The sequence below is a fragment of the Leucoraja erinacea genome, chromosome 7 (genome assembly GCF_028641065.1).
Source record: "Leucoraja erinacea ecotype New England chromosome 7, Leri_hhj_1, whole genome shotgun sequence".
Taxonomy (NCBI): Eukaryota; Metazoa; Chordata; class Chondrichthyes; order Rajiformes; family Rajidae; genus Leucoraja; species Leucoraja erinaceus.
In genome coordinates this window covers 74,412,867-74,440,124 of record NC_073383.1, presented here as the reverse complement: position 1 = coordinate 74,440,124, position 27,258 = coordinate 74,412,867, and the positions used below count along the sequence as shown (strand labels likewise).

The window sequence follows — 27,258 nt, the reverse complement described above, 5'->3', positions numbered from 1 at the left end:
AATGGCGTATTGGCCTTCATTGCAAGAGGATTTGAGTATAGGAGCAAGGAGGTCCTACTGCAGTTGTACAGGGCCCTGGTGAGACCCCACCTGGAGTATTGTGTGCAATTTTGGTCTCCTGATTTGAGGAAGGGCATTCTTGCTATTGAGGGAGTGCAGCCTGGGTTCACCAGGATAATTCCTTGGATGACGGGACTGTCATATGATGAAAGAATGGATCAACTGGGCTTATTATATTCACTGGAATTTAGAAGGATGAGAGGTGATCTGAGCGGTGATAGAAACATATAACATTCTTCAGGGATTGGACAGGTTAGATGCAGGAAAAATGTTCCCAATGTTTGGGGAGTCCAGAACCAGGCATTACAATTTAAGAATAAGGGGTAGGCCATTTAGGACTGAAATGAGGAAAAACATTTTCAGCCAGAGAGTTATGAATCTGTGGAAATCTCAGCCAAGGGGACATGACTTGAGAATTAAGGGACAGAAGTTTAGAGGTAACATGAGGCGTAAGTGATGTCAACGCGTAAGTGATGTCACGTAAATTATGCGCAAATAACGCCCAAGTGGGACAGGCCCTTTATTATTCACAAGCAACAAAATGTTATAGGAGACGACATCCAAGCACTCATGTGGAGCTGGGGCATTCAGTATTGAACCAGTTTACATGGTGTTCATGATCCTCAAAAACAGCCACTGAGCGGCAAATGGAATCGAAAGATGCTTGAGTTGTGGTTAATTACATGGGAAGTATATATTTTCACTGATTTCCATTATGGTGCTGCAGTGCTTTTGGTACATGAACCAATAATCGGCTATTGTCGAAAAGAAGACAATGCAATCAATCTTTCTCTGTTGCTATCTCTCCAACGAATATCGCATAAGATAGACCCAGAATGATGGGGTAACTCAACGGGTCAGGCAGCATCTCTGGGAAAAAAAGGAATAGGTGATGTTTCGGGTCGTGACCCTTCGTCAGAATGAGTGTCAGAGGAGAGGGAAACTAGAGGCATGAAAAGGTTCAGAACAAATGCAGGAAAAATGTTCCCAATGTTTGGGGAGTCCAGAACCAGGCATTACAATTTAAGAATAAGGGGTAGGCCATTTAGGACTGAAATGAGGAAAAACATTTTCAGCCAGAGAGTTGTGAATCTGTGGAAATCTCAGCCAAGGGGACATGACTTGAGAATTAAGGGACAGAAGTTTAGAGGTAACATGAGGGGGAACTTCTTTACTCATAGAGTGGTGGCTGTGTGGAATGAGCTTCCATTGAAGGTGGTGGAGGCAGGTTCGTTTTTATCATTTAAAAATAAATTGGATAGTTATATGGACGGGAAAGGAATGGAGGGTTATGGTCTGAGCGCGGGTATATGGAACTAGGGGAGAATACGTGTTCGGCATGGACTAGAAGGGTCGAGATGGCCTGTTTCCGTGCTGTAATTGTTATATGGTTATATGGTTATGGTTATAAGACAGTGGAGGCCAATTCACTGACTGTATTCAAGAGAGAGTTGGATATAGGTCTTAGAGTTAATGGAATCAAGGGATATGGGGAGAGAGCAGGAACGGGGTACTGATCCTGGATGAGCAGCCATGATCATATTGAATGGCGGGGCTGGCTCGAAGCGGCGAAAGGCCTTCTGCTGCACCTATTTTCTGTTTCTACGTATCCCAATAACACCTCATATTCTGCTTGGGTAGAGCATTGACCTGAATGAACAATGAATTCTCCAATTTCAAGTAATAGATTTTTAAGGCAACAGAAGGTGGATTGATAGATACAGCATGGAAACAGGCTGTTTAGCTCCAGGTCCACGCCGACCATTGATCACCCGTTTACAATGGTTTTATGTTATTGTACATGTTATCCATATCTGTGTACTATTGACGACTTGATTGTAATTATGTTTAATATTTTCACTGACTGGGAACTTGAAAACAAGTTTCCCCCGATCCCCTCCCCCCTCCCCCCACATGAAATAAACTGAAGAACATTAAAACAAAAACTTTTAACAAACTAAAAAAGAACAAAAAGAGTGAAAAGACAAAGACTGCCGGCAGGGCTGCCAGCCCCTCGGCGCCCCCTGGTGGTCAGTAAAGGGTGATAGGGTGAATGCACAGTTTTGTTACCCAGAGGACAGGACAGAGGTTTAAGGTGAGAAGGAGCGAGTTAAGGGATTTAAATAAGATTTAAGGGACAACTGTTTCACACTGAGAGTGGTGAGTACATGGAACGAGCTGCCAGATGAGGTAGATGGTAGGGAATTGAAGAATACAGTTGAACAGAGGGATCTGGGTATAACCGTGCATAGTTCCTTGAAGGTGTAATCTCATATAGATAGGGTGGTAAAGAAAGCTTTTGGTATGCTAGCCTTTATAAATCAGAGCATTGAGTATAGAAGCTGGGATGTAATGTTAAAATTGTACAAGGCATTGGTGAGACCAAATCTGGAGTATGGTGTACAATTTTGGTTGCCCAATTATAGGAAGGATGTCAACAAAATAGAGAGAGTACAGAGGAGATTTACTAGAATGTTGCCTGGGTTTCAACAACTAAGTTACAGAGATAGGTTGAATAAGTTAGGTCTTTATTCTCTGGAGCGCAGAATGTTAAGGGGGGACCTGATAGAGGTCTTTAAAATGATGAGAGGGATAGACAGAGTTGATGTGGACAAGCTTTTCCCTTTGAGAATAGGGAAGATTCAAACAAGAGGACATGACTTCAGAATTAAGGGACAGAAGTTTAGGGGTAATATGAGGGGGAACTTCTTTATGCAGAGAGTGGTGGCGGTGTGGAATGAGCTCCCAGTGGAAGTGGTGGAGGCAGGTTCATTGGTATCATTTAAAAATAAAATGGATAGGTATATGGATGAGAAGGGAATGGAGGGTTATGGTATGAGTGCAGGCAGGTGGGACTAAGGGGAAAAAAAAATTTGTTCGGCATGGACTTGTAGGGCCGAGATGGCCTGTTTCCGTGCTGTAATTGTTATATAGTTATATGGTTAGATGAGCTAGTTGAGGCAGGTACTATCACAACATTCAAAAGACTCTTGGACAGGTGCATGGAGAGCAAATATTTGGAGGCATATGGGCCAAATGCAGGCAGGTGGGAATTGCGTAAATGGGCCATCTTGGACAGTATGGGCAAGTTGGGCTGAAGGGCCTGCTTCTCTGCTGTGTGACTGTAACTCCATGGCTCACTGCCAATCCCAGATGCCTCCATTAACTCCTAGAAGTTGTACCACAAATCCCTGTCTATGGTTAGGCATAACTCTAATAACTCTACACCTTAGGTTTGGCTGTCTAGATGGACATTCTTAATGTTTTTCTTTTCAAATATATTGCAGTAGATTCCCCGTCATCGACGCAGTAGTCCGATAAATCCCAGGGACATGTTTTGATACTTTTTGTAAAGAATTATATCATTTTAACTATTTTCCATTTCTCATGGGCCACCATTAAATAACAGTACACTTCACGAGATACCCTACTCTTCCCTTTGCATTTATACTATCGACTTTTATCAGGTTTTTCTGCAATAAAATCCATCAGAAGTGCCAGATTCCTTCCTGGCTGCTATCTGTTTTTCCATGGTTTCAACCTGTACCTTGTAATTTTAATAGACTCTCCAACATCTATTGTGCAAACTGGCATGAAATGATAATTGAAAAATTGTACCTCAGCTCCAAGCTTCCGCACAATTGTACTTCGAGCATCCTTGACTGATTGTTGTGTCTCTTCTTGCCTAGTTTTTTAATTTAGTTTAGCGATACAGTACGGAAACAGGCCCTTCGGCCCACCGAGTCCGCACCGACCAGCGATCCCCGCACATTAACACTATCCTACACACACACTAGGGACAATTTACACTTATAACCAAGCCAATTAACCTACAAACCTGTGTACGAAGGAACTGCAGATGCTGGTTTAAACCGAAGATAGACACAAAAAGCTGGAGTAACTCAGCAGGACAGGCAGCATCTCTGGAGAGAAGGAATGGGTGACGTTTCGGGTCAAGGCCCTTCTTCAGACTGGTTAGGGATAAGGGAAACGACAGATATAGACGGTGATGTGGAGAGATAAAGAACAATGAAGGATATGCAAAAGGGTAACAATGATAAGCCGTTTGTAGGGTGAAAATGAGGAGCTAGTTCGACTTGAGTGGGGGGGGGGGGGGGGGCACTGGATAGACTCGGCTTGTACTCGCTTGAATTTAAAAGATTGAGGGGGGATCTTATAGAAACTTACAAAATTCTTAAGGGGTTGGACAGGCTAGATGCAGGAAGATTGTTCCCGATGTTGGGGAAGTCCAGAACAAGGGGTCACAGTTTAAGGATAAGGGGGAAATCTTTTAGGACCGAGATGAGGAAAACATTTTTCACACAGAGAGTGGTAAATCTCTGGAATTGTCTGCCACAGAAGGTAGTTGAGGGCAGTTCATTGGCTATATTTAAGAGGGAGTTATATGTGGCCCTTGTGGCTAAAGGGATCAGGGGGTATGGAGTGAAGGCAGGTACAGGATACTGAGTTGGATGATCAGCCATGATCATATTGAATGGCGGTGCAGGCTCGAAGGATGGATCCATCTTAAAGAATGGATCGACTGAGTTTGTATTTACTGGAATTTAGAAGGATGAGAGAGGATCTCATAGAAACATAAATATTCTTAAGGGATTGGACAGGCTCGATGCAGGAAAAATGTTCCCCATGTTGGGGGAGTCCAGAACCAGGGATCACAGTTTCAGAATAAGGGGTATACCTAACATGAGGAGAAACTTTTTCACCCAGAGAGTTGTGAATCTGTGGAATTGTCTGCCACAGAATGCAGTGGAGGCCGATTCACTGGGTGTTTTCAAAAGAGAGTTAGATATAGCTCTTCGGGCGAACAGAATCAAGGGATATGGGGAAAAGGCAGGGAAGGGGTACTGATTTTGGATGATCAGCCATGATCATATTGAATGGTGGTGCCTGCTCGATGGGCTGAATGGCCTACTCCTGCACCTATTTTCTATGTTTCTATGTTTCAATGTTTACGCGGTGGTGGTTTTCACTGCGTTTCTTTTCCCACAAGGCTAGTCTGGTTGCTTGAGGAGACTGGACTGTGTGAAGGAAGCTGTTCCTCCACTTCAGCCGCTTTAGGGCTGGGTGATGGGAGTGACAGGAATGGCGGGTGTCCCCAACTTGCGTTCAGTTCTACCGACAACTGACCTATGGATTCTGGCCAAGACATGCAAGCTATCCACATCCGTTGGTTTTAGGTAGCCAGTGTTGCATCTGCAGCTGTCATTAAGGGCGGCATCAACTTTCTTCGCATGAGAAGAGCTCTCCCAAGCGGGACAAGCATACTCTGCAGCAGAGTAGCACAGCCCAGGAGCAGTTGACCGCAGTGTGGATGCATTGGTACCCCACGACAAGTTTGCCAGCTTGCGTAGGAGGCTGTTCCTCGTCCTCACTTTACCCTTCACCCTATCGATGTGTTGCTTGAAGGAGCGTCCACATCTTGAGCAATGGATACTGTAGATGAGGTTGGAGGAGGTGCAAGTGGATAACTGCCTAACCTGAAAGGACAGTCGGGATCCCTGGACTGTCGAGTGAGGAGATATAGGGACACGTGTTGCATCTTCTGCGGTTGCAGGGGAAGGTACCTGCGGAGGGGGTGGTTTGGGTGGGAAGCGATGAGTTAACCAGGGAGTTGTGGAGGCGAAAAGGGGTGGAGATGGGAACATGTGGCCAGTAGTGGGATCCCGTTGGAGGTGGCAGAAATTTTGGAGGATTATGTGTTGTGTGCGACGGCTGGTGGGGTGGAAGGTAAGGACTAGGGGGACTCTGTCTCTGTTGTGACATGGGGGGAGGGGGAGCAAGCGCGGAGCTGCAGAGTACGAGTGAGGGCCTCACGTTAACCTACAAACCTGTGGAGCGTGGGAGAAAACCTGAGCTCCTGTGGAATCGTACACAGGTCACGGGGAAAACTTACAAACTGCTCACGGTGGAACCCCGGGTCTCTGGCGCTGTACGGTAGCAACTCTATTGCTGCGCCACCGTGCCGCACACCTGTCTCCAGAGATAGTCGGAATCCTTGTAGTAAATCCCTTTGTGGCCATTTCTATCTTTCTCTTGCCACTGTTAGAATGTGTTTGTAGCTTAAAGGGCCTGGCCCACTTGGGCGTCATTTGCCTATGTCACTACGCACCATGCGCGCGTAACGCACACCATGCGCGCATCACGTGCGCGTCGTAAAGCGTAAGTGATGTCACGTAAATTATGCGCAAATGACGCGCAAGTGGGACAGGCCCTTTATTATTCACAAGCAACAAAATGTTATAGGAGACGACATCCAAGCACTCATGTGGAGCTGGGACATTCGGTATTGAACCAGTTTACATGGTGTTCATGATCCTCAAAAACAGCCACTGAGCGGCAAATGGAATCGAAAGATGCTTGAGTTGTGGTTAATTACATGGAAAGCATATATTTTCACTGATTTCCATTGTGGTGCTGCAGTGCTTTTGGTACATGAACCAATAATCGGCTATTGTCGAAAAGAAGACAATGCAATCAATCTTTCTCTGTTGCTATCTCTCCAACGAATATCGCATAAGATAGACCCAGAATGATGGGATAACTCAACGGGTCAGGCAGCATCCCTGGGGATAAAAAGGAATAGGTGATGTTTCGGGTCGCGACCCTTCGTCAGAATGAGTGTCAGAGGAGAGGGAAACTAGAGGCATGAAAAGGTTCAGAACAAATTAGAGCCGGCTCCAATGACCCAGGAATCATGGAGCCCACAATGGTCCATTGTTGGTAATGGAAGAGGTGATGATGATGGGATACGAATACTGAAACTAACAGGACAACTTGGGGGGGGGGGGGGGGGGGGGGGGGGGGGGGAGCGAGAGGGACTGCAATGGTTACTTTGAATTAGAAAAATCAAAAGTCATACTGTTGGACTGTAAGCTGCCCAAGCGACGTATGAGGTGCCGTTCCTCCAATTTGCATGTGGTCCCACTCTGTCTGAAGAAGGGTCTCGACCCAAAAAGACACCATTTATTTTCTCCAGAGATGCTGCCTGACCCGTTGAGTTAACCCAGCATTTTTTGTGGAAACTCCGTACATACAGCACCCCTAGTCGGGATCGAACCCGGGTCTCTGATGCTGCAAGGCAGCAACACTTCAGCTGTGCCACCATGCCTGACCCACTGAGCTATGCCAGCACTCTGTGTCTTCTATTGGAATAATATATGGTTAGTTTGTTAATATCCAAATCATCTTTAGCTGTTCCCATCACATCTGACAAGTCATTTTAGTTTCTCGTTTTCAAAGCAAGTCAAATTGGCTCTCCATTTGGTTTCAATTTCTGCATTAAAGCCTCTCCTATCAATCTTTCATCCTTAGATAAGTTTCTTGGCAACAGAATTTCTGCCTCAGGGCTTCTAAAAAATGTATGTGTGTAATAAAGGCCTTCGGCCTTGTCCTTCACAATAATTTATCAGCCAGATTCATGTAGATGAAATATTCTGATGCCTTTCATCAAGCTTGGCCGTCTCAGTGACCAGCTTTCTAAAGGGAACACATTATATCCCTCTTCATTCTGTTGGTACTCAGATGATGTCTTGCTAGAAATGTTTGTCCTCTAAGCCATTGACATGAACCGTAAAAAAATCAATATCATCCTGTCTCTCAGTTTGAAATATATGCATGATTAATTTTGTAGGGCCTTCTCGTATGTTTATGTGTTTAACACTGTGTGTACATGTGTGTTAATATATGAGAGGGATAGATCGTGTAGACACACAAAGTCTCTTGCCCCGAGTCCAGGGGCGGCACGGTGGCACAGCAGTAGAGTTGCTGCCTTATGCCCCTGTCCCACTTAGGAAACCTGAAGGGAAACCTCTGGAGACTTTGCGCCCCACCCAAGGTTTCCGTGCGGTTTCCGGAGGTTTTTGTCAGTCTCCCTACCTGCTTCCACTACCTGCAACCTCTGGCAACCACCTACGACCTCCGGGAACCGCACGGAAACCTTGGATGGGGCGCAAAGTCTCCTAAGTGGGACAGGGGCATTCCAGAGCTGGCAGTGCCGGAGACCCGGGTTCGATCCCGACCACGGGTGCTGTCTGTATGGAGTTTGTACGTTCTCCCTGTGACCGCGTGGGTTTTCTCCGAGATCTTCGGTTTCCTCCCACACTCCAAAGATATACAGGTTTGTAGGTTAATTGACTTGGTGTATATGTAAATTGTCCTGAGTGTGCGTAGGATAGTGTTAATGTGCAGGGTTCGCTGGTCAGCGCGGACACGGTGGGCTAAAGGGCCTGTACCTCTAAACTAAACTAAATTAAAAAAGTTGGGGAATCGAGAATCAGAGCACATAGGTTTAAAATGAAGAGGGGAAAGATTTAATAAGAATCTGAGGGGTAACTTTTTCATGCAAAGTGTGGTAGGAGTGTGGAACGAGCTGGCGGAGGAGGTTACCATTGCAACGTTTAAGAAACATTTAGACAGGTATAAGGATATCCACAGGTTTAGAGGGATTTGAGCCAAATGCAGGTAGGTGGGACTAGTATAGATGGGAAGTTGGGCAAGTTGGGCCAAAGGGCCTGTTTCCACGCTGCAAGACTCTAATAACTCTCTATGACTCTATGTGTATTTCAGTGTATATGTCTGTGTTTAAGTGAGTAAATGTGTGTACCTGCACACATCCATGTGAAATGCACATACTTTGTCTCAAGTTCTTCATTGTATCAGATGAACAGGAAAAAAAAAGGCGAACCTTTCCTATTCCGAATTAATGTTGCGATGGAAACTAGCATGGCAGTAAAAATGACAACAATTTTCATTTACGAAGTGCCATTAATCTAGTAAACATCTCCAGTGGCTTTATTCGAGTGGTTATTAATCAATATTTGACATTAATCCACCTTCGGTGTTGTGACTAAAGATTTGGCCAAAGAGAGATATTGTCAGAGAGATTTTAAAGAAGGAAGGGTATGAAGAGAAGGCACAAACCAAAGCTTGAAGCTCTACTTCATTGGAGACACTCGGAATATCTTTATTCTGACTTCTCTGCCTTTATCGTGCACTAAATATTATTCACGTCATTCCCTTTATCATGCATCTGTACACTGTGGTCGGCTCAAATGTAATAATGTGTTGTCTTTCTACAGCCAAGGTTTGAAGAAAACTGTTGGGCAGGAGTAGAGGCCACAGAAGGCTGTGTCGGCCATCTCAGTGGACATTTTTAAGGCAGAAATAGATAGATACTTGATTAGTACAGGCTTCAGAGGTTATGGGGAGAAGGCAGGAGAATGGTGTCAGGATGGTGAGATAGATCAGCCATGATTGAATGGCGGAGTAGACTTGATGGGCCGAATGGCCTAATTCTCCTCCTATTCCTTTTGACCTTATACAATACACAATACAATACAATACAAATTTATTATCATTTGAGCCCCAGTGAGACTCAAACGAAATGTTGTTTCCACAGCCATACAAACAAAGACACTGTCTTACAGACATACACATAATTAAATTCACACAAACATCCATCACAGTGAAGCCACTGTGATGGAAGGCAAGTCTTTTCTCTCCCCTGTTCTCCGTGTCTCTCCCGATGTTCAAGCCCCAGGCGGGTGATGATAAGTCCCACGGCTATCTTAGGCCGCGCGGGGCGATTTACGGCCCCGCTCCCGGTCTGAAAGTCCAAGGTTGGAACCCCCACGGGCGATGGTGAGTCCCACGGCCATGAAGCCGCGCCGGGTGATATACTGTCCCGGTCCGGGTTGTTCCAACCCCGTGACACCGGCTGGTGAAGTCGCGTTGCGGGAGCTCCGGGAAGCGGTCTCTCTCTCTCCTCCCAGACCCGCGAGCTCCCGATGTCCCAGTCCACCGGACCTGCGGCTGCGTTGCTGGAGCCTCCGAGCCCCAGGAGTCGAGTCGCAGCAGCGAGTCACCGCCGCTCCCCACGCTCCGAGGCCGGCGAGCCCCGCGATGGTGAGTCCGCAGCTCCACAGCTCCGCAGTCTCCTGAGCCCCCGGGTCGTTCAGGCTGGAGGCCGCTCCACGGTGCTAGGCCCCAACGACAGCCGAGACCCGACAGGGAAAAAGTCGGGTCTCCCGGACAGGGAAGAGATTTAAAACATGTTTCCCCCTTCCCCCCCCCCCCCCCCCGCCCCCCCACCATTACCTTCCATTCCCTTACCCGTTTAAAAATACCAATTATTAAAAAACTAATCACCAAACACTACATTTAACTAGACAAAAAATAAAAAAAAGACAGACAGGCTGTAGGGGCCGCTGCAACGGGTGAGTCGCGCCGCCGCCAAACACCTTATGACCTTACTACAAAGATTACTTCGATAAGGAGTGACCCTGCATCTAGGGATCATGTTTAAAACTGCTAAACGTTACTCCCTTATCATGTATCTGTACACTGTAAATGGCTCGATTGTAATCATGCATTGTCTTTCTGCTGACTGGATAGCACGTGACAAAAGCTTTTCACTGTACCTAGTACATGTGACAATAAACTAACCTGTAACTGTAAAAGCCTAATGTCTGAACTACCCTCCCTCAACATCCCTGCCTTTCATTCCACCCTTAGGCCACTTTTTAAACCATAAATCGTTGACCAAGCCTTTCATCATGAGCTTAAATTATTTTTAAGAATGCATAGTCACAGAGTGAAACAGGCCCTTCAGCCCACCTTGCCCACACTGGCCAACAATGTCCCAGCTACATTAGTACCACTTGTCTGCACTTTGTCCATATCCCTCCAAACCTGTCCTATCCATGTACCTGTTTAACTGTTACTTAAATGATGGGATAGTCCCTGCCTTAACTATCTCCTCTGGCAGCTTGTTCCATACACCCAACACCCTGTGTGTGAAAAAGCTACCCCTCGGATTCCCCTTCACCTTGAACCTATGTTCTCTGGTCCTCCATTCCCCCACTCTGTGCATCTACCCGATCTATTCCTCTCATGCTTTTATACATCTCTATAAGATCTCCCCTCATCCTCCTGTGCTCCATAGAATAGAGACCAAGCCTACTCAACCTCTCCCTATAACTCAGACCCTCTAGTCCTGGCAACATCCTCATAAATCTTTTCTGAACCCTTTCAAGCTTGACAATATATTTCCTATAACATGGTGCCCAGAACTGAACACAATATTCTAAATGCAGTCTCACTAACGTGTTATACAACTTCAACATGACCTCCCAACTTCTATACTCAATACTCTGACTGATGAAGGCCGAAGTGCCAAAAGGCTTTTTGACCACCTTATCTACCTGCGACTCGACCTTCCTGTTGCAGAACCTCCTTCCTCTTCCGACCTGAGGGCTATATATATGTATTTAAGTATGTACGTAATCTATGAACCAATGTTGTATAACGTTAGTACCTCCACCAATGTAAAGCACTTTGGCCAACGAGAGTTGTTTTTTAAATGCGCTATAGAAATAAAAGTGACTTGACTTGACCTATATCATTTGTGCCAACATGCACAACAACCTCCTGCTGCTCCCCCTCACTCTTGATGATGCCGTGTAGCTGCTCCGAGACATCCTGGAGCCTGGCACCAGGGTGGCAACACACCATCCTGGAGTCCCGCCTGCTGCCACAGAATCTCCTGTCCGCTCCCCTGATGATGGAGTCACCCGCCACTATGGCACTGCCTGGCATCACTCTTCCCCACTGAGCCTCGGCACCAGGGTTGGAATAACAGCCCTGGCTATCGCTCAATCTTGTTGTGTCATCCGCTCCCAATAAAGTGTACCTGTTTTCAGTAGGTACAGCCACCTGCACTGCACATTTATACTTCTTTCTCACAGTCACCCTCTTTCACTCTTCCTGTATCCTTGGGGTAACAACCTCACTGTAGGTCCTGCCCAGGAAACTCTTGTTTTACCAGACGCCCCCTCAGGTCATCCATCTGCTGCTCCTCCAGTTCCCCAACATATTCATTCTGGGCACAATTTCTGCAGGTGTAGTTTCCAGAAGCACCAGTGGTGTCCCTGACTTCCCATATCCTGCAGGAAACACACTGTACCAACTTGCCTGCCATTTCTTCAGTGGACAAAAAAATCACAAATTTCGAATCAAGTGCAGCCTCTTTGCCACAGCCTCCTTGCTGAAGACTCTCGAGCCAAAGACTCACACTATACTCTCCAAGGCACTTGTGCCTAAAGTCTCATACTATACTCACCAAGGCACTTGAGCCATAGACTCACACTATACTCACCGTGGCACTTCACCTCAACAAGGCCACTCTGAACAAGGTTGCTCCGCTACAGCTGCACATATTTATCTGTTACCTAATCAATTACTTTCGGGCTAATTTGTAAATTATTCGAACCTGGGCCTTTGGTGCTCTTTTTAAATCGTCTTTCCCTCTGACTCACCTACTTCCAGCCAATACTACTTTAAAGTGCTCTCGCTGCTTCTGGCTGCAGCTTCTCTCCCACCTTCACGGAAAACACTTGAACCGGGCCTTTGGCGCTCTTTTTAAATCTTCTTTCCCTCTGACACCTACTTTAAAGTGGCCGCATATCTTTTGTAACTAATCTTTTAAAGACAAAATAGTGTAATCTTGCACCTAAGGTTGTACTCTTTAACCCTTATCTGTTCACTGTGGATGATTGTATCCACATGGAGGCTTCATTGACTGGGCAGCACGCAACAAAAGCTTTTCACTGTACCTCGGTACACATGACTACAATAAACTAAACTAACCCAATATAACTAAGCTAAACTAAAGTTACGTGTGTGAAGGAACGGCAGATGCTTGTTTAAAGCAAAGATAGACACAAAATGCTGGAGTAACGTCTTCAGTCTGAAGACGGGTCTCAACCCGAAACGTCACCCATTCCTTCTCTCCAGAGATGCTGCCTGTCCCCCTGAGTTACTCCAGCATTGTGTGTCCATCTTTGCTTTAAATTAAAGTTATATTTTGTACAAATAAAAACTATCCTGCCCTATAAAATTTAAGTATTTTTTATCTTGTGAGATAAATAGAAAATTATTTTCCCACACCATCTTGTCTTTGATGTTATTCACAAATATCCCAAAATCTATTATTGTATGAATTGATTTATATATGGTGCTTTCAGAAATGTGTTGTTTAATTAACGAACGTCTGAAAATCTTTTTTTGGGGAGGGATTTGTTTCCTTAATTCCTTTATTCTCTGCAGTATTGCTTCCTTGATCAGTTAGTATGGTTCTAAATCTTACAAAAAAAACTTTCAGTTCGGATAACATAGGTATCCTTTACTATTTTTAGTTTAGTTTATAATTATTATCGTCAGGTGTACGGTGCAAAGTGTTTTGCTGCATGGTATTCAGTCAGCGAAAAGACTGTACATGATTACAATCGAGCTGTTAGAGGTAATGGGGAGAAGGCAGGAGAAAGGGGTTGAGAGGGAAAGATAGATCAGCCATGATTAAATGGTGGAGTGGACTTGATGGGACAAATGGCCTAATTCTGCTCCTATAACTTATGAACATCCACAGTTACAGATACAGGATAAATGCACAGTGCATTATAAAGTCCAATGAAGTCCAATTAAAGATAGTTTGAAGGTCTCCATTGAGGTAGATGGGTGGTCAGGACCGCTCTCTAGCTGGTGAGAGGACGGTTATATGCATATTGAGCTCAGTCCTGGTGATCTTCCGATCATACATTTGTTTGTCCGTGAAATTGTTGTCAAGTGTCTTGAAACACCTGGAGGCTGTGAAATGAACCTCAGTGACGTTATTTGTTGATGCCATCTCTTGGGATCTGCTATGGAAGTGGATGTGTGGGAAGCAACTGCATTTGTTGGTTTACACTGATGTTAGACACAAAATGCTGGAGTAACTCAGCGGGGCAGGCAGCAACTCTGGAGAGAAGGAATAGACAATAGACAATAGGTGCAGGAGTAGGCCATTCGGCCCTTCGAGCCTGCACGGCCATTCAATATGATCATGGCTGATCATCCCCAATCAGTACCCCGTTCCTGCCTTCTCTCCATATCCCCTGACTCAGCTATTTTTAAGAGCCCTATCTAGCTCTCTCTTGAAAGCATCCAGAGAACCTGCCTCCACTGCCGTCTGAGGCAGAGAATCCCACAGTTTTGGGTCGAGACTCTTCTTCAGACCCAAAGCGTCATCCATTCCTTCTCTCCAGAGGTGCTGCCTGTCCTGTTGAGTTATTTCAGCATTTTGTGTCTGTCCATGGTAATGGATAATTTACTTGACCAGCAGTATAGTTCTGGTCATCGATCCGGATGAGAGTTAAAATCTCATCATGGGAGATAAAGGGTTTAAATTAAAGGATGTTAAAAAATATAACTCTGTTAACGACTGGCTTGTTAAAGAAAAACTATCTGCTTCGACGAAGCAAATCTGCCATCCTTTGCTGGTCTTCATGTGAGAACTTTCACACCAATCATCCCGCTAACACCTCAGAACAGAGGCAATTATGCATTGGGCATGATTACATCTACATCACATCTGGATCCTATACACATTATTTTTAATGGACTTGTGCTGGTTTCAGATTACATACTTAAATAGTTTAATTTAGTTGAGTTTACTGTCACGTGTACCGAGGAACAGTGAAATGCTTTGTATTGCGTGTTATCCAGTCAGCGGAAAGACTGTATATTATTATATTCGAGCCGTCCACAGTGTACTGATACAGGATAAAGGGAATGATATTTAGTGCAAGATAAAGTCCAATAAAGTCCGATTACGGATAGAACAAAGATCTCCAATGAGGTAGGTAGTAGCTCAGGACTGCTCTCCAGTTGTTGATAGGATGGTTCAGTTGCCTGATCACAGCTGGGAAGAAACTGTCCCCGAATCTGGAGGTATTCGTTTTCATATTTCGGTAGCTCTTGCACGGTGGGAGAGGGGTGCAGAGGGAGTGCCCAAGGTGCAACTCGTCCTTAATTATGCTGCTGGCCTTGCCGAGGCAGCGTGAAGTGCAAATGGAGTAATTGGAAGTGAGATTAGTTTGTGTGTGTAGGTCTGGGCTGCGTCCACAATTCGTAAATTCATAAACATTTTACACACAGAGAGTGGTGAATCTCTGGAACTCTCTGCCACAGAAGGTAGTTGAGGCCAGTTCATTGGCTATATTTAAGTGGAAGTTAGATGTGGCCCTTGTGGCTAAAGGGATCAGGGGGTGTGAAGAGAAGGCAGGTACAGGGTACGGAGTTGGATGATCAGCCATGATCATATTGAATGACGGTGCAGGCTCGAAGGGCCGAATGGCCTACTCCTGCACCTATTTCTATGTTTCTATGTTTCTATAAGTGATAGTAGCAGAATTAGGCCATTCGGCCCATCAAGTCCGCTCAGAGCCTGCTTGACAAAACATTATTGGCTGTGCAATGCTTTGGCACATTCTGAGGAAATGTAAGGTAATATGGGCGTGAGGGTCTTAAATATCATTGAATATGTTACCCACGACAAATCCAGGTATTTATCAACCCCATCTTGGCTATTTTAGCATCACTGAATCTGCATTTAGCCTATTTCATTCATGTTGATCAGTCACAGGAGCAGAATTAGGCCATTCAGCCCCATCGAGTCTACTCCGCCATTCAATTATGTTTGATGTACCTACCCTTCCCTCTCAACCCCATTCTCCTGCCTTCTTCCCATAACCCCTGACAAGTCTCTGCAATTTCTTGCGGTCTTGGATGGAGCTGTTCCCAAACCATGCCGTGATGCATCCCAATAAAATGTTTTCCAAGGCACATCTGTAGAAGTTGGTGAGAGGTGTTGGGGACATGCCTAACTTCATAAACCTTCTAAGGAAGTTGGTCTCCTCTCATGGCCATTAATTCAATATGGCTGGTCCTGGACAACTTGCTGGGGATATTTGCTCCTCGTAACATGGCAATATGTGGTTGGTTTGAGTTTTGTTTATTGTCACGTGTACTGAGGTACAGTGAAAAGCTTTTGTTGCATGCTAACTGGTCAGCGGAGAGATTATACATGATTACATGATTCCAATCACTCTCTGTTTAGAAGGATGAGGGGGCACCTTATTGAAACTTACCGAATACTAAAAGGCCTGGATAGAGTGAAAGTGGAGAGGATGTTTACACTAGTGGGGACTTGTGCGGACGTGGCGCCGATGGACAAGAAGCCGAAGCAAAGAAGTGGAAGCCAAATAATCGAATGGAAACAAAGCCGAAACGCCAACTAACCGAAAGGGTGGGATGCGTAAAAGCCAACTAACTGAAAGGGTGGGATGCCTAAAAGCCAACTAACCGAAAGGGTGGGATGCCTAAAAGCCAACTAACTGAAAGGCGGCATTGCCTAAAAGCAAACTCACTGAATGGCGCTCAGCAGAAAAGTCAAATAACGGACATGATGTTGCCGGGGGGTGGGACTTGTTCGCGATTGGTCCAGACCCCTCGCGTCTATCACATCACTGTGTAGGGATGAACATTGTCCCACACCTCCGCTACACCCGACCCACAGCCCGCGGAGGGTGGCCGTGGGAGAGTGGGGGCTGTCCCGAGGGATGCGCATCTTTGGCCACTTACAACTTGGTGCTTGGGTTCAGATTGCCCAGTCACCCTTGGCTTGTGTGGGAAAATAAACCCCACACTCCCGCCGGTGGAGCCTGATTCTGCTCCTGTGAATGATAAACTTATGAATTAAATAGGCAATATGCAGATTCAATGTTGCTAAAATAGCCAAGATGGGGTTGATAAATACCTGGATGTCTTCGTAGGTAACATATTCAATGATAATTAAGACCTGCACATGAATAGTATCTTCAGAACGTGTCAGTCGAATAATAGGACCAATGACAGTCAATCTGTGCAGAGGAAGCTCCCAAAATACCATCAAAATCAGAAATTGATGGTTTTAAGACTCTCTTCAGGAATGTTAGGAACGTCAAGAATAAAATGATCCCGTTATTGTGAAATTGTTTGACGATTATGTATTCCCCTGCAAAATATTGTGCAGGGATTGTCTGAATTTAGCTCATAGCCCCAAGTATGGAGACAAATCTCAATGAGGTAACAAAGGTAGCTTACCTACAAACCACCCTCCCCCATTATCTCCCCTTCTTTTCCCCCTTCTCTCCCCCTTTTCGGCTGTTCAGCCACAATTGCTGGCCAAACATGATGTCAATTTAATCCGCTCGGTCTACATGTGATCCATATCCCTCCATGTCCTGCATATGGACGTGTCCATCTAAAAACCTTCTAGCAGTCACTCGCTGCTTCAACCCTCACCCCTTGCAGTGCATTTCAGACTCCCACCACTGTGTGTCTACAAACCCTTCCTCTCATATCTTAAAGCTTTGCCCTCTAGTGTTGGACATTTATAGACAATAGACAATAGGTGCAGGAGTAGGCCTGCGAGCCAGCACCGCCATTCAATGTGATCATGGCGGATCATCCACAATCAGTACCCCGTTCCTGCCTTCTCCCCATATAGCCTCCGCTATCTTTAAAGAGCCCAATCTAGCTCTCTCTTGAAAGTATCCTGAGAACCGGCCTCCACCGCCCCCTGAGGCAGAGAATTCCAGACTCACAACTCTCTGTGTGGAAAAAGTGTTTTCCCCAACTCTGTTCTAAATGCCTTACCCCTTATTCTTAAACTGTGGCCACCCTGAGAAAAAAGTCTGATTATCTGCCCTATACATACCTCTCATAATTTTATATATTTCTATCAGCTCTCCCCTCAGTCTCCTACGCTCCAGAGAAAACAATCCAGCTTTTGTCCAACCTCTCCTTGTAGATAATACCCTCTAATCCAAGCAACATCTGGTAAAACTCTTTTTTTTAGCGATACAGTCTAGTAACAGGCCCCTCTGTCCACCGAGTCGGCACCGACCAGCAATCACCCGTACATTATTTCTATCCTACACACTAAGGGCAATTTACAGCTGCAAACCCACACGTCTTTGGAATGTGGGAGGAAACTGGAGCGGTTGGTCATGGGGGGAACGTGCAGACTCTGTATAGACAGCACCCGTAGTCAGAATCAAACCAGGGTCTCAGGCGCTACAGGGCCGCAAATCTACCATGCCGCTCCTCACCAGAACCTCCACTTTATTCATGTTCATGCTTTAGGAGCAGAATTAGGCCATTCGGCCCATCAACTGTATTCAATCATGGCTGATCTATCTTTCCCTATCAACCCCATTCTCCTGCCTTCCCCCCCCATAACCCCTGACAACCCCTACTAATCAACTCCTATAATAGGGTGATCGGAACTCTAAACAATACTCCAAATGCAGCCTAACCAGAAGTTTATAAAGTTGTAAGTGGGAATTATAGAGTCACACATAGTGGAAGCAGGCCATTCGGCCCAACTTGCCAACGCCGACCAACATGCCCCATCAACACTAGTCCCACCTGCCTGCCTTTGGCCCATATGCCTCTAAACCTATCCTATCCATGCAGCTGTCCAAATGTTTCTTAAACATTGCAATCGTGCCTGGCCTCAACTACCTACTCAAAGCAGATAGAGTGCCTGGAGTTAGCAATGTCGGCAATGGAGTGTCATAATACTTGTAAGGTTTTTCTAAATATTACCAGTTCTGCGTGTTATTAAGTGTGTGATTAAGTTGGGAAACTTTTGCTCATTTTTTATAATGAATTAGCAAAGACTACAAAAAAAAATGTTGGATCTGGAAAGCGTGTTATAACAACAGAATTAATGTAACACATTGCTTGGCATTTGAAAAAGTGAAATGGTGTTTTCTTTCATCAGAATCCTAGATTAGTTTTGATTAAAATAGGCAATTTATCAAACTAAAGCAAATGTGTTACATCAACAAGCCAAGTGTTGTTTATTCATAAGAAAACACTACTGGCCAAATTCAGTTTGGTTTAGTGCAGTTTAGTTTATTTTTTAGTTTAGATTATTGTCACGAGTACCGAGGTACAGTGAAACGCTTTTGTTTAGTTTAGTTTTGGGGTACAGCGCGGAAACAGGCTCTTCGGCCCACTGAGTCCGCACCGCCCAGCGATCTCCACACATGAACACTATCCTACACACACTAGGGACAATTTACACGTACACCAAGCCAATACACCTACATACCTGTATGTCTTTGGAGTGTGGGAGGAAACTGAAGATGTCGGAGAAAACTCGCGCGGTCACGGGGAGAACGTACAAACTGCGTACAGACAGCGCCTGTAGTCGGGATCGAACCCGGGTCTCCAGCGCTGCAAATGCTGTAAGGCAGCAACTCTACCACTGCTCCACCGTGTGTGCCAACCTGTCAGCGGAAAGCCAATACATGATTTACAATCGAACCATTCACAGTGTAGGGCTAGAGCTAGTATACAGGTGATGGTTGGTCGGCATGGCCTGAGTGGGCCGAAGGGCCTGTTTCCACACTGTATCTCTAAACTAATCTAGACTAAACTAAACACTAAACCATTACCTTAGCAACTAGTTTCAGGTTAGTTTATTGTCCCATATACCGAGGTAGAGTGAAAAGATTTTGTTGCATGCTAACTAATCAACGGAAAGGCAATAAATGATTACAATTGAGCCATTAACAGTGTATAGATACATGATAAGGGAATAATGTTTAGTGCAAGGTAAAGCCAGTAAAGTCTGACCAAAGATGTTCCGAGGGTCACCAATGAGGTAGATAGTCGTTCAGGACAGCTCTCTAGTTGTTGGTAGGATGATTCAGTTGCCTGATAACAGCTGGGAAGAAACAGTCCATTAATCTGGAGGTGTGTGTTTCATACCTCTATATCTTTAGTCTGATGGGAGAGGGGAGAAGAAGGAATGGCCAGGGTGCAACTCACCCGTAATAATGCTGCTGGCCTTGCCGAGGCAGTGTGAGGTATAAATGGAGTCAATGGAAGGGAGGAAAATTTAGTTCAGGTGCCATCGATAACCCAAGGAGGACATGATTGTGGCAGCAATAATAATCATAATTTTAAAATCTCATAAATAATACACAGTTCAGTTAATGAAGGATTTATGCCTCAAGGTAGCCAGCAGCATATTCATCAGCAAACTTGACAGCAACCAGTAGGGTCAAATCATAATTTCTGGGTCAGATGAAATTCTCTGAAAAATAAAACAATTCGCATAAGAATGAAAATTAATGCATATTCTGCAGCTCTCTTGGGTAATTTGAAAATTGGAGAACTTCTCTTTTAACTCTTTAAAAGTCCATTCAGCCAACCTTGCAACGGAACATTTCACAGAATCTTTTTTACATTCAACTCCTGAAGCAGAGAAAAATGGGAAAAGATAAAGTAAGTACAAAATAAAGCGTAGTAGTCTATTGTAGTTCAGAGCTTATATGAGGTTGTTGTGTTTAATAGCCTGATGGCTGTAGAGAATAAGCTGTTCCTGAACCTGGACGTTACAGTTCTCAGGCTCCTGTACCTTCTTCCTGATGGCAGTGGTGAGATGAGTGTGTGGCCAGCATGGTGTGGGTCTTTGATGTCGGCTGCCTTTTTGAGGCTGCAACTCCGAAAAAGCCCTTCAATGGTGACGTCAGAGCCGGTGATGGACTGGGCAGTGGTCACAACTTTTTGCAGTCTTTTCCGCACAATGGAAATTTGTGGGGGAAACGTCATTGAAACTTACCGAGTACTGAAAGACCTGAATAGAATGACATGATACAACAGTGGCATTTTAGAGGCTTTGAGATTGGCAGATGAATATGCAGGGAATGAAGAGATATGGGTCTCGTGATTCATTTAACCTGGCACCATGGATATTGTGGGCCAAACATCCTGATGCTGTGCTGGACTTATGTATAACATAGAGAAAGGACCCGGATAGAGTGGATGTGGAGAGGATGTTCTGAATGGCGGGGGAGCCTTGGACCAGTGGGCACATCCTCAGAATAAAAGGATGTATCTTTAGAAAGCTTTAGTCAGAGGATGGTGAATCTGTGGAATGTATTGCCACAGATGGCTGTGGAGGCCAAGTTATTGTGTAAATTTAAAGTGGAGATTGACATTCCTGTGTATGAAAGAACTGCAGATGCTGGTTTAAATCGAAGGTAGACGCAAAATGCTGGAGTAACTCAGCAAGGGAGGCAGCATCTCTAGAGAGAAGGAATGGGCGACGTTTCAGGTCATGACCCTTCTTCAGACTGATGTCAGGGGAGGGGACGGGACAAAGATAGAATGTAGGCAGAGACAGTGGGACTAGTGAGTGAACTGGGAAGGGGAAGGGGATGGAGAAAATAAGCAAGGGCTATCAGAAGTTAGAGAAGTCAATGTTCAGACCGCTGGGGTGTAAAGTACCCAAGCAAAATTTGAGGTGCTATTCCTCCAATTTGGGCTGGGCCTCACTCTGACAATGGAGGAGGCTCAGGACAGAAAGGCCAGATTGGATGGCGATGTAGACTCGATGGGCCGAATGGCCTAATTATGCTCCTATGACTTGTGATCGTGTGAACCTTATTAGGTTTGTGTTGCAAATATACACTGAAAACAGTGGTAGAACATAAACTGTCTTGACTAGTGAACTGGGTGCACTTCACACCTGGCCCCTCAGCTCTACTATAAGGATGGCTGTCGCAGATCAATGAGGTTTTGCGGATGGGGTTGCTGTTCATAATTGGTAGGTTATGTAAAGTAGGTACAGAAGCATGATTTACAAAAAAAATTATAAATGTGGAAATTGGGCGGTCATGTTGCAGTTGTATAAAACGTTGGTGAGGCCGCATTTAGAATATCGTGTTCAGTTCTGGGCACCATATTATAGGATATTTGTTGTCGAGCTGGAAAGGGTACAGAGAAGATTTATGAGGATGTTACCAGGACTAGAGGGTCTGAGCTATAGGGAGATGTTGAATAGGCTGACTCTATTCCTTGGAGCACAGGAGGATGAGGGGTGATCTTACAGAGGTGTATAAAATAGGAATAGATTGGGTAGACGCATGTAGTCTTGCCCAGAGTAGGTGAATTGCGGACAAGAGGGCATAGGTTTAAGGTGAAGGGGAAAATATTTAATAGGAATCTGAGGGGTAACGTTTTCACACAAAGGGTGGTGGGTGTATGAACCAGAGGAGGCAATTGAGGCAGGGACAGTAGACAGGTACATGGATGGGACAGGTTTGGAGGGATATGGGCCAAACGCGGGCAGGTGAGACTAGTGTAGATGGGGCATGTTGGCTGGTGTGGGCAAGTTGGGCCGAGGGGCCTGTTTCCACACTATATCACTCTAGCTTACCACTAGGGGCATCGCACGATGGCAGCCTCGCCAACAGTCTGTCTGTCTTTTCATCTTTTTTTGTTATTTTTAGTGTGTTTTAAAAGTTTGTGTTAATATTCTTTGGTTTGTTTTATGTGGGGGATGGGCGGGGGTGTCGGGCAAACATTTTTTTCAATCTCTTACCTTGCCTGAGATGCAATTGTTTTCCGGATTGTATCTCCGGTCTAAGATCATGGAGTTGGCGGCCTTGCTTGGGACTGACTTTGAGCCCCACCACTTGGACGTGGACTTACCATCGGAGCCACTCCCTTGCCTGGGATCGACGCTCCTGCGGATTTCACCATCGAGGAACTCGCAGGTCTCGGGTAGAGACTGATGTCGGGAGGCACCAAACGGCGCAGAAGGCCCGGGGTCAATCGCTTGGCGCGGGGGAGCTGACATCCCCCTCGATGCAGGAGCTTGATCGCCCAGACGTGGAGGGCCTGACCGCCGGCTATGGGAGCCAAGATTGTCCCGTCAACGGAAGTCTCGAGGCCCCCGACCGCAGGAGAAGAAGGGTAGAGATTGAACTTTTTTTCGTTTTCCATCTCAGTGTGGAAGAGTCACTGTGGTGGATATTCATGTTAAAATGTAATTTGTGTGTCTTGTTGCTTTTAAATGGTACTAGACCAAGTGCAGACCCGTTGGGTCTGCTCCCACAATGGTGTGATCCCTCAACCCAATATTCCACCATGCACCCGTCTCCTCCAATGGAACTGAAGCCGTTCTCAAAAGTAAGATTCCAGCACTGCCCTGCCTCCCTCAGCAGTGGATTAAAAAAAAAATCCAATGGCACCTGCCCTGCCTGCTGCAGCAGTGAAAGGTTCAGAGTGTTCCTGTCTTGCAACTTTGTTTCGAAGTGTGTTGGAAGCTGACATGTAAATGGAGAAGAGTTTATTTTTTAAATACTTGGTGGGGGGGGGAGAAGGATTTGATTAAAAACGTGTACTTCAACACGACGAAATGTAATGAGGAGCGGATACTTAGAAAGAAAAGCGAAATCTCTACCGAAATGGAAAAGATCTCGGAGATTGAGCATCTGGATTGGGCGTGGCAATGAATCAAAGGAAGAAATGCAGCCGGCAGCCGTACATGCAAATGGATCCATTCCGATTGGACATCTGCGAGCATCGGCCATTCCGATTGGACATCTGCGAGTATCGGGCACAAATCAAAAGGCAGAAAGGGAACCGGACGGCAGCCGGACGGATAGCCCCAGAGTTTTATAGATATACTAGACCAAGTGCAGACCCGTTGGGTCTGCTCCCCCAATGGTGTGATCCCCCAACCCAATATTCCACCATGCACCCGTCTCCTCCAATGGAACTGAAGCCGTTCTCAAAAGTAAGATTCCAGCACTGCCCTGCCTCTTTAAAAAAAATCCCTGCCTGCTGCAGCAGTGAAAAGTTCAGTGTTCCTGTCTTGCAACATTGTTTCGAAGTGTGTTGGAAGCTGAGGAAGGAGCAGCCGTCAACGAATCGAAAGGCAGGAAGGGATCCGTACTGCAGGCGGACTGATTTGAGTTTTATATATATATGGATAGAAGATAGATAGATAGATAGATAGATAGATAGATATGATAGATAGATAGATAGATAGATAGATAGATAGATAGATAGATAGATAGATAGATAGATAGATAGATAGATATTGATATATATATATATAGATGACTGTACTGCAAGTCAAATTCCTCGCATGTTGCAAAACATACTTGGATAATAAAGTGTGATTATGATTATGATTGTGACGACACTGTGACTATAATGACATTCTTACTTGCAGCAGCGAGACAACAGGTCTGTAAACACATTACTCAAACAGGCCCATTGTTCACGAGGCAAATGGGCCCAAAATTGGCCCACTAGAAAAGGAGTAATTGGGTGTCATTTATGCATCACGCAGATGACGTGCATCATTCACGCATCACGACGCACTCGTCTTGCCGCGCTCGTGATGCGCGCATGGTGCGCATTACGCATTACGTCACCACGCACAATGCGCGCGTAATGCACACCATGCGCGCATCACGAGCACGGCAAGACGAGTGCGACGTGATGCGTGAATGATGTCGCGTAAATTATGCACAAATGACGCCCAAGTGGGACAGCCCCTTAAGCTATCTCCAATAGCACAGCTGAAGGTGGCTGCCCTCTCAACTCATTCACAAAACCATTTACACTCTATTCGACTGTACGACCCCAGTTATCTTGATGTGGCTCTTAAAGGCGACTTTAAATGAATTTGTTATTTGTTCTTTTCCTGCTTAACTACTGGTGAACAGCCTTTGAATATCCACTGACAATGCTTTCTCCTCCTCCTCCCCCCCCCAGAGGTGTCCGCGCTCTTGGAAGCTGGGACGACGGTGATCTACAATTTTCACGACGCGTACGGGATTGCCCGAAACATCAGCAGCCATTTATCTGCCATCTACTCCGACCTGACGCTTTCCAGGGAGAAAATCGTGTTCAGTTTCCGGACAACGCACATCCCCAGCATTCTACTTTACGTCAACTCCTACTATCAGGAATACATGGCGGTGGTGCTGTGCAGCAACGGTGAGTGAAGGAAGCTGTTGAACAGTCCACTTGAGTTTGAGCTTGAGCTTAGCTTATTGTCACGTGTGCCGAGGTGCAGTGAAAAGCTCCTTGCTGCCTGCTATCCAGTCAGCAGGAAGACAACACATGATTTAGTCAGAGGGTGGTGAATCTTCGGAATTCATTGCCACAGAAGTCCTATTTCATTACCTCGTTGTAACCGTACCGAATAGTGAAAGACCTGGATAGTGGATGTGGAGAGCATGTTTTCGATTAGTGGTAGAGTCTAGGACCAGGGTCATAGCCTCAGAATTAAAGGGTGTTCACATTTAGGAAGGAGACGAGGATGGATTTCTTTAGTCAGAGGGTGGTGAATCTGTGGAATTCATTGCCACAGAAGGCGGTGGAGGCCAAGTCAATGATATTTTTAAGGCAGGGATGGATAGATTCTTGATTAGTACGGGTGTCAAGGGTTATGGGGAGAATGCAGGGGAATGGGGTTAGGAGGGAGAGATAGATCAACCGTGACTGAGTGTCAGAGTAGAGTTGATGGGCTGAATGGCCTAATTCTGTTCCTTTCACTTTTAAACATGTATTACAATCCAGCCATCCGCAGTTTACCGATACACGATAAAGGGGATATCGTGAATAATGTTTAGTGCACAATAAAGTCAAGTATAGTTCAATCTGAGGATGCTCCTCAGCTTCTTCCCACAGGCTATAAGACTGCTAAACGGACTTTACCCCCTGCCAAAGTATCGCGTACCAACCACCAACCTGGACACACTGCAGCAGAGGCACTGTTGTGCCGCTGCCGATCGGAACGCCTGTTGAATGTTTAGTAGAGTGTTAAATTTGTTCATGATATATGTATTTTTATTTCTATTTATTTTTAATGCACACTGAATGGACACTGGTTGAGCAACGTTTTTTTGTTTCCTCTGGGTATGTGAATACTCAGGAAATGACAATAAAGATATACAATACAATCAAAGATAGTTCTTCCAATTAGGTAGATAGTAGATGTGTTTGTTATGGAAGTTGTGTTTAGTTATGTTTGTCACCAAACAACAGGAATATATTTAATGTAGAAACGAAGAAACATTTGAACATTCAAGACCTTTTCTCTTCTACCGTCAACTGTGACAAGTGATTGAGAGAATCTTTGCGTCTATCTGCCCCTTATTATCGTATAGGAAAAAAAAACAGATGTATCAGACATCCGCTGAGAGGAATGCCGTTGTCAAATAAAAATGGAAACATACCGAATAGTGAAGGGCTTGGATAGAGTGGATGTGGAGAGGATGTTTCCACTAGTGGGAGAGTCTAGGACCAGAGGCCAGAGCCTCAGAATTAAAGGATGTTCCTTTACGAAGGAGATGAGGAGAAATTTCTTTTGTCAGAGGGTGGTGAATCTGTGGAATTCTTTGCTAGGCTTTGGAGGCCAAGTCAGTGAATATTTTTAAGATTCTTGATTAGTATGGGTGTCATGTGTTGTGGGGAGAAGGCAGGGGAATGGGGTTAGGAGCGAGAGATAGATCAGCCATGATTAAACAGCTGAGTAGACTTGATGGGCTGAAAGGCCCAATTCTGCTCCTATCGTTGACCTTATGACTTTATGACCTAAAAGGCCACAGCATTCTAAGGTCACACAGTTGTTGACCATGGCTAATAGCCAAGAAGTTAGCTTCGCTAAGATGAACCTTATATGAAAATGAAAGAATTTTGAACCACGATGATTGGAAGAGTTTCAGTGGATATGAGCCAAATGGGGGCAAATGGGACTGGCTTAGATGGGGCCTTGTGGTCTTCATGGACAGGTTCAACCGAAGGGCCTGGTTCCGTGCTGTACGACTTTTATAACTCCAAGACTCTACGCGGAAACGGGAGTGAAACTGAACCACTGAAATCTCATATAACATGTTACATAGAAACAGAGAAACATAGAAATTCGGTGCAGGAGTAAGCCATTCGGCCCTTCGAGCCAGCACCACAATTCAATATTATCATGTCTGATCATCCAAAATCAGTACCTCGTTCCTGCTTTCTCTCCATATCCCTTGATTCTGTTAGCCCGAACAGCTATATCTAAGGTACACAAAAAAGCTGGAGAAACTCAGCGAGTGCAGCAGCATCTATGGAGCGAAGGAAATAGGCAACGTTTCAGGCCGAAACCCTTCTTCAGACTGATATCTTCAGAGCTATATCTAACTCTCTCTTGAAAGCATCCAGTGAATTGGCCTCCACTGCCTTCTGTGGAGGAGAATTCCACAGCTTCACAACTCCCTGGGTGAAAAAGTTTTTCCTCATCGCAGTCCTAAATAGCCTACCCCTTATTCTTAAACTGTGACCCCCCTGGTTCTGGACTCCCCCAACATGGGGAACATTTTTCCTGCATCTAGCCTGTCCAATCCCTCAAGAATTGTATATGTTTCTATAGGATCCCCTCGCATCCTTCTAAATCCTAGTGAATACAAGCCCAGTCGACCCATTCTTTCATCATACGTCACACGGAATAAACAGATC

At 45.3% G+C, this 27,258-nt stretch overlaps 1 protein-coding gene across 1 annotated transcript in view; it reads left to right on the top strand.

Annotated features, from left to right (window-relative positions):
* LOC129699111 (contactin-associated protein-like 5) overlaps positions 1 to 24,954 on the top strand; it is a 30,690-nt gene extending 5,736 nt beyond the window's left edge. Inside the window, exon 2 of the mRNA XM_055638769.1 lies at positions 24,529 to 24,954. Coding sequence (XP_055494744.1) covers positions 24,529 to 24,761 — 233 coding nt within the window. The 3' untranslated portion in view covers positions 24,762 to 24,954. The remainder of the gene's footprint in view (positions 1 to 24,528) is intronic.
* The last annotated feature ends 2,304 nt before the right edge of the window (positions 24,955 to 27,258 follow it).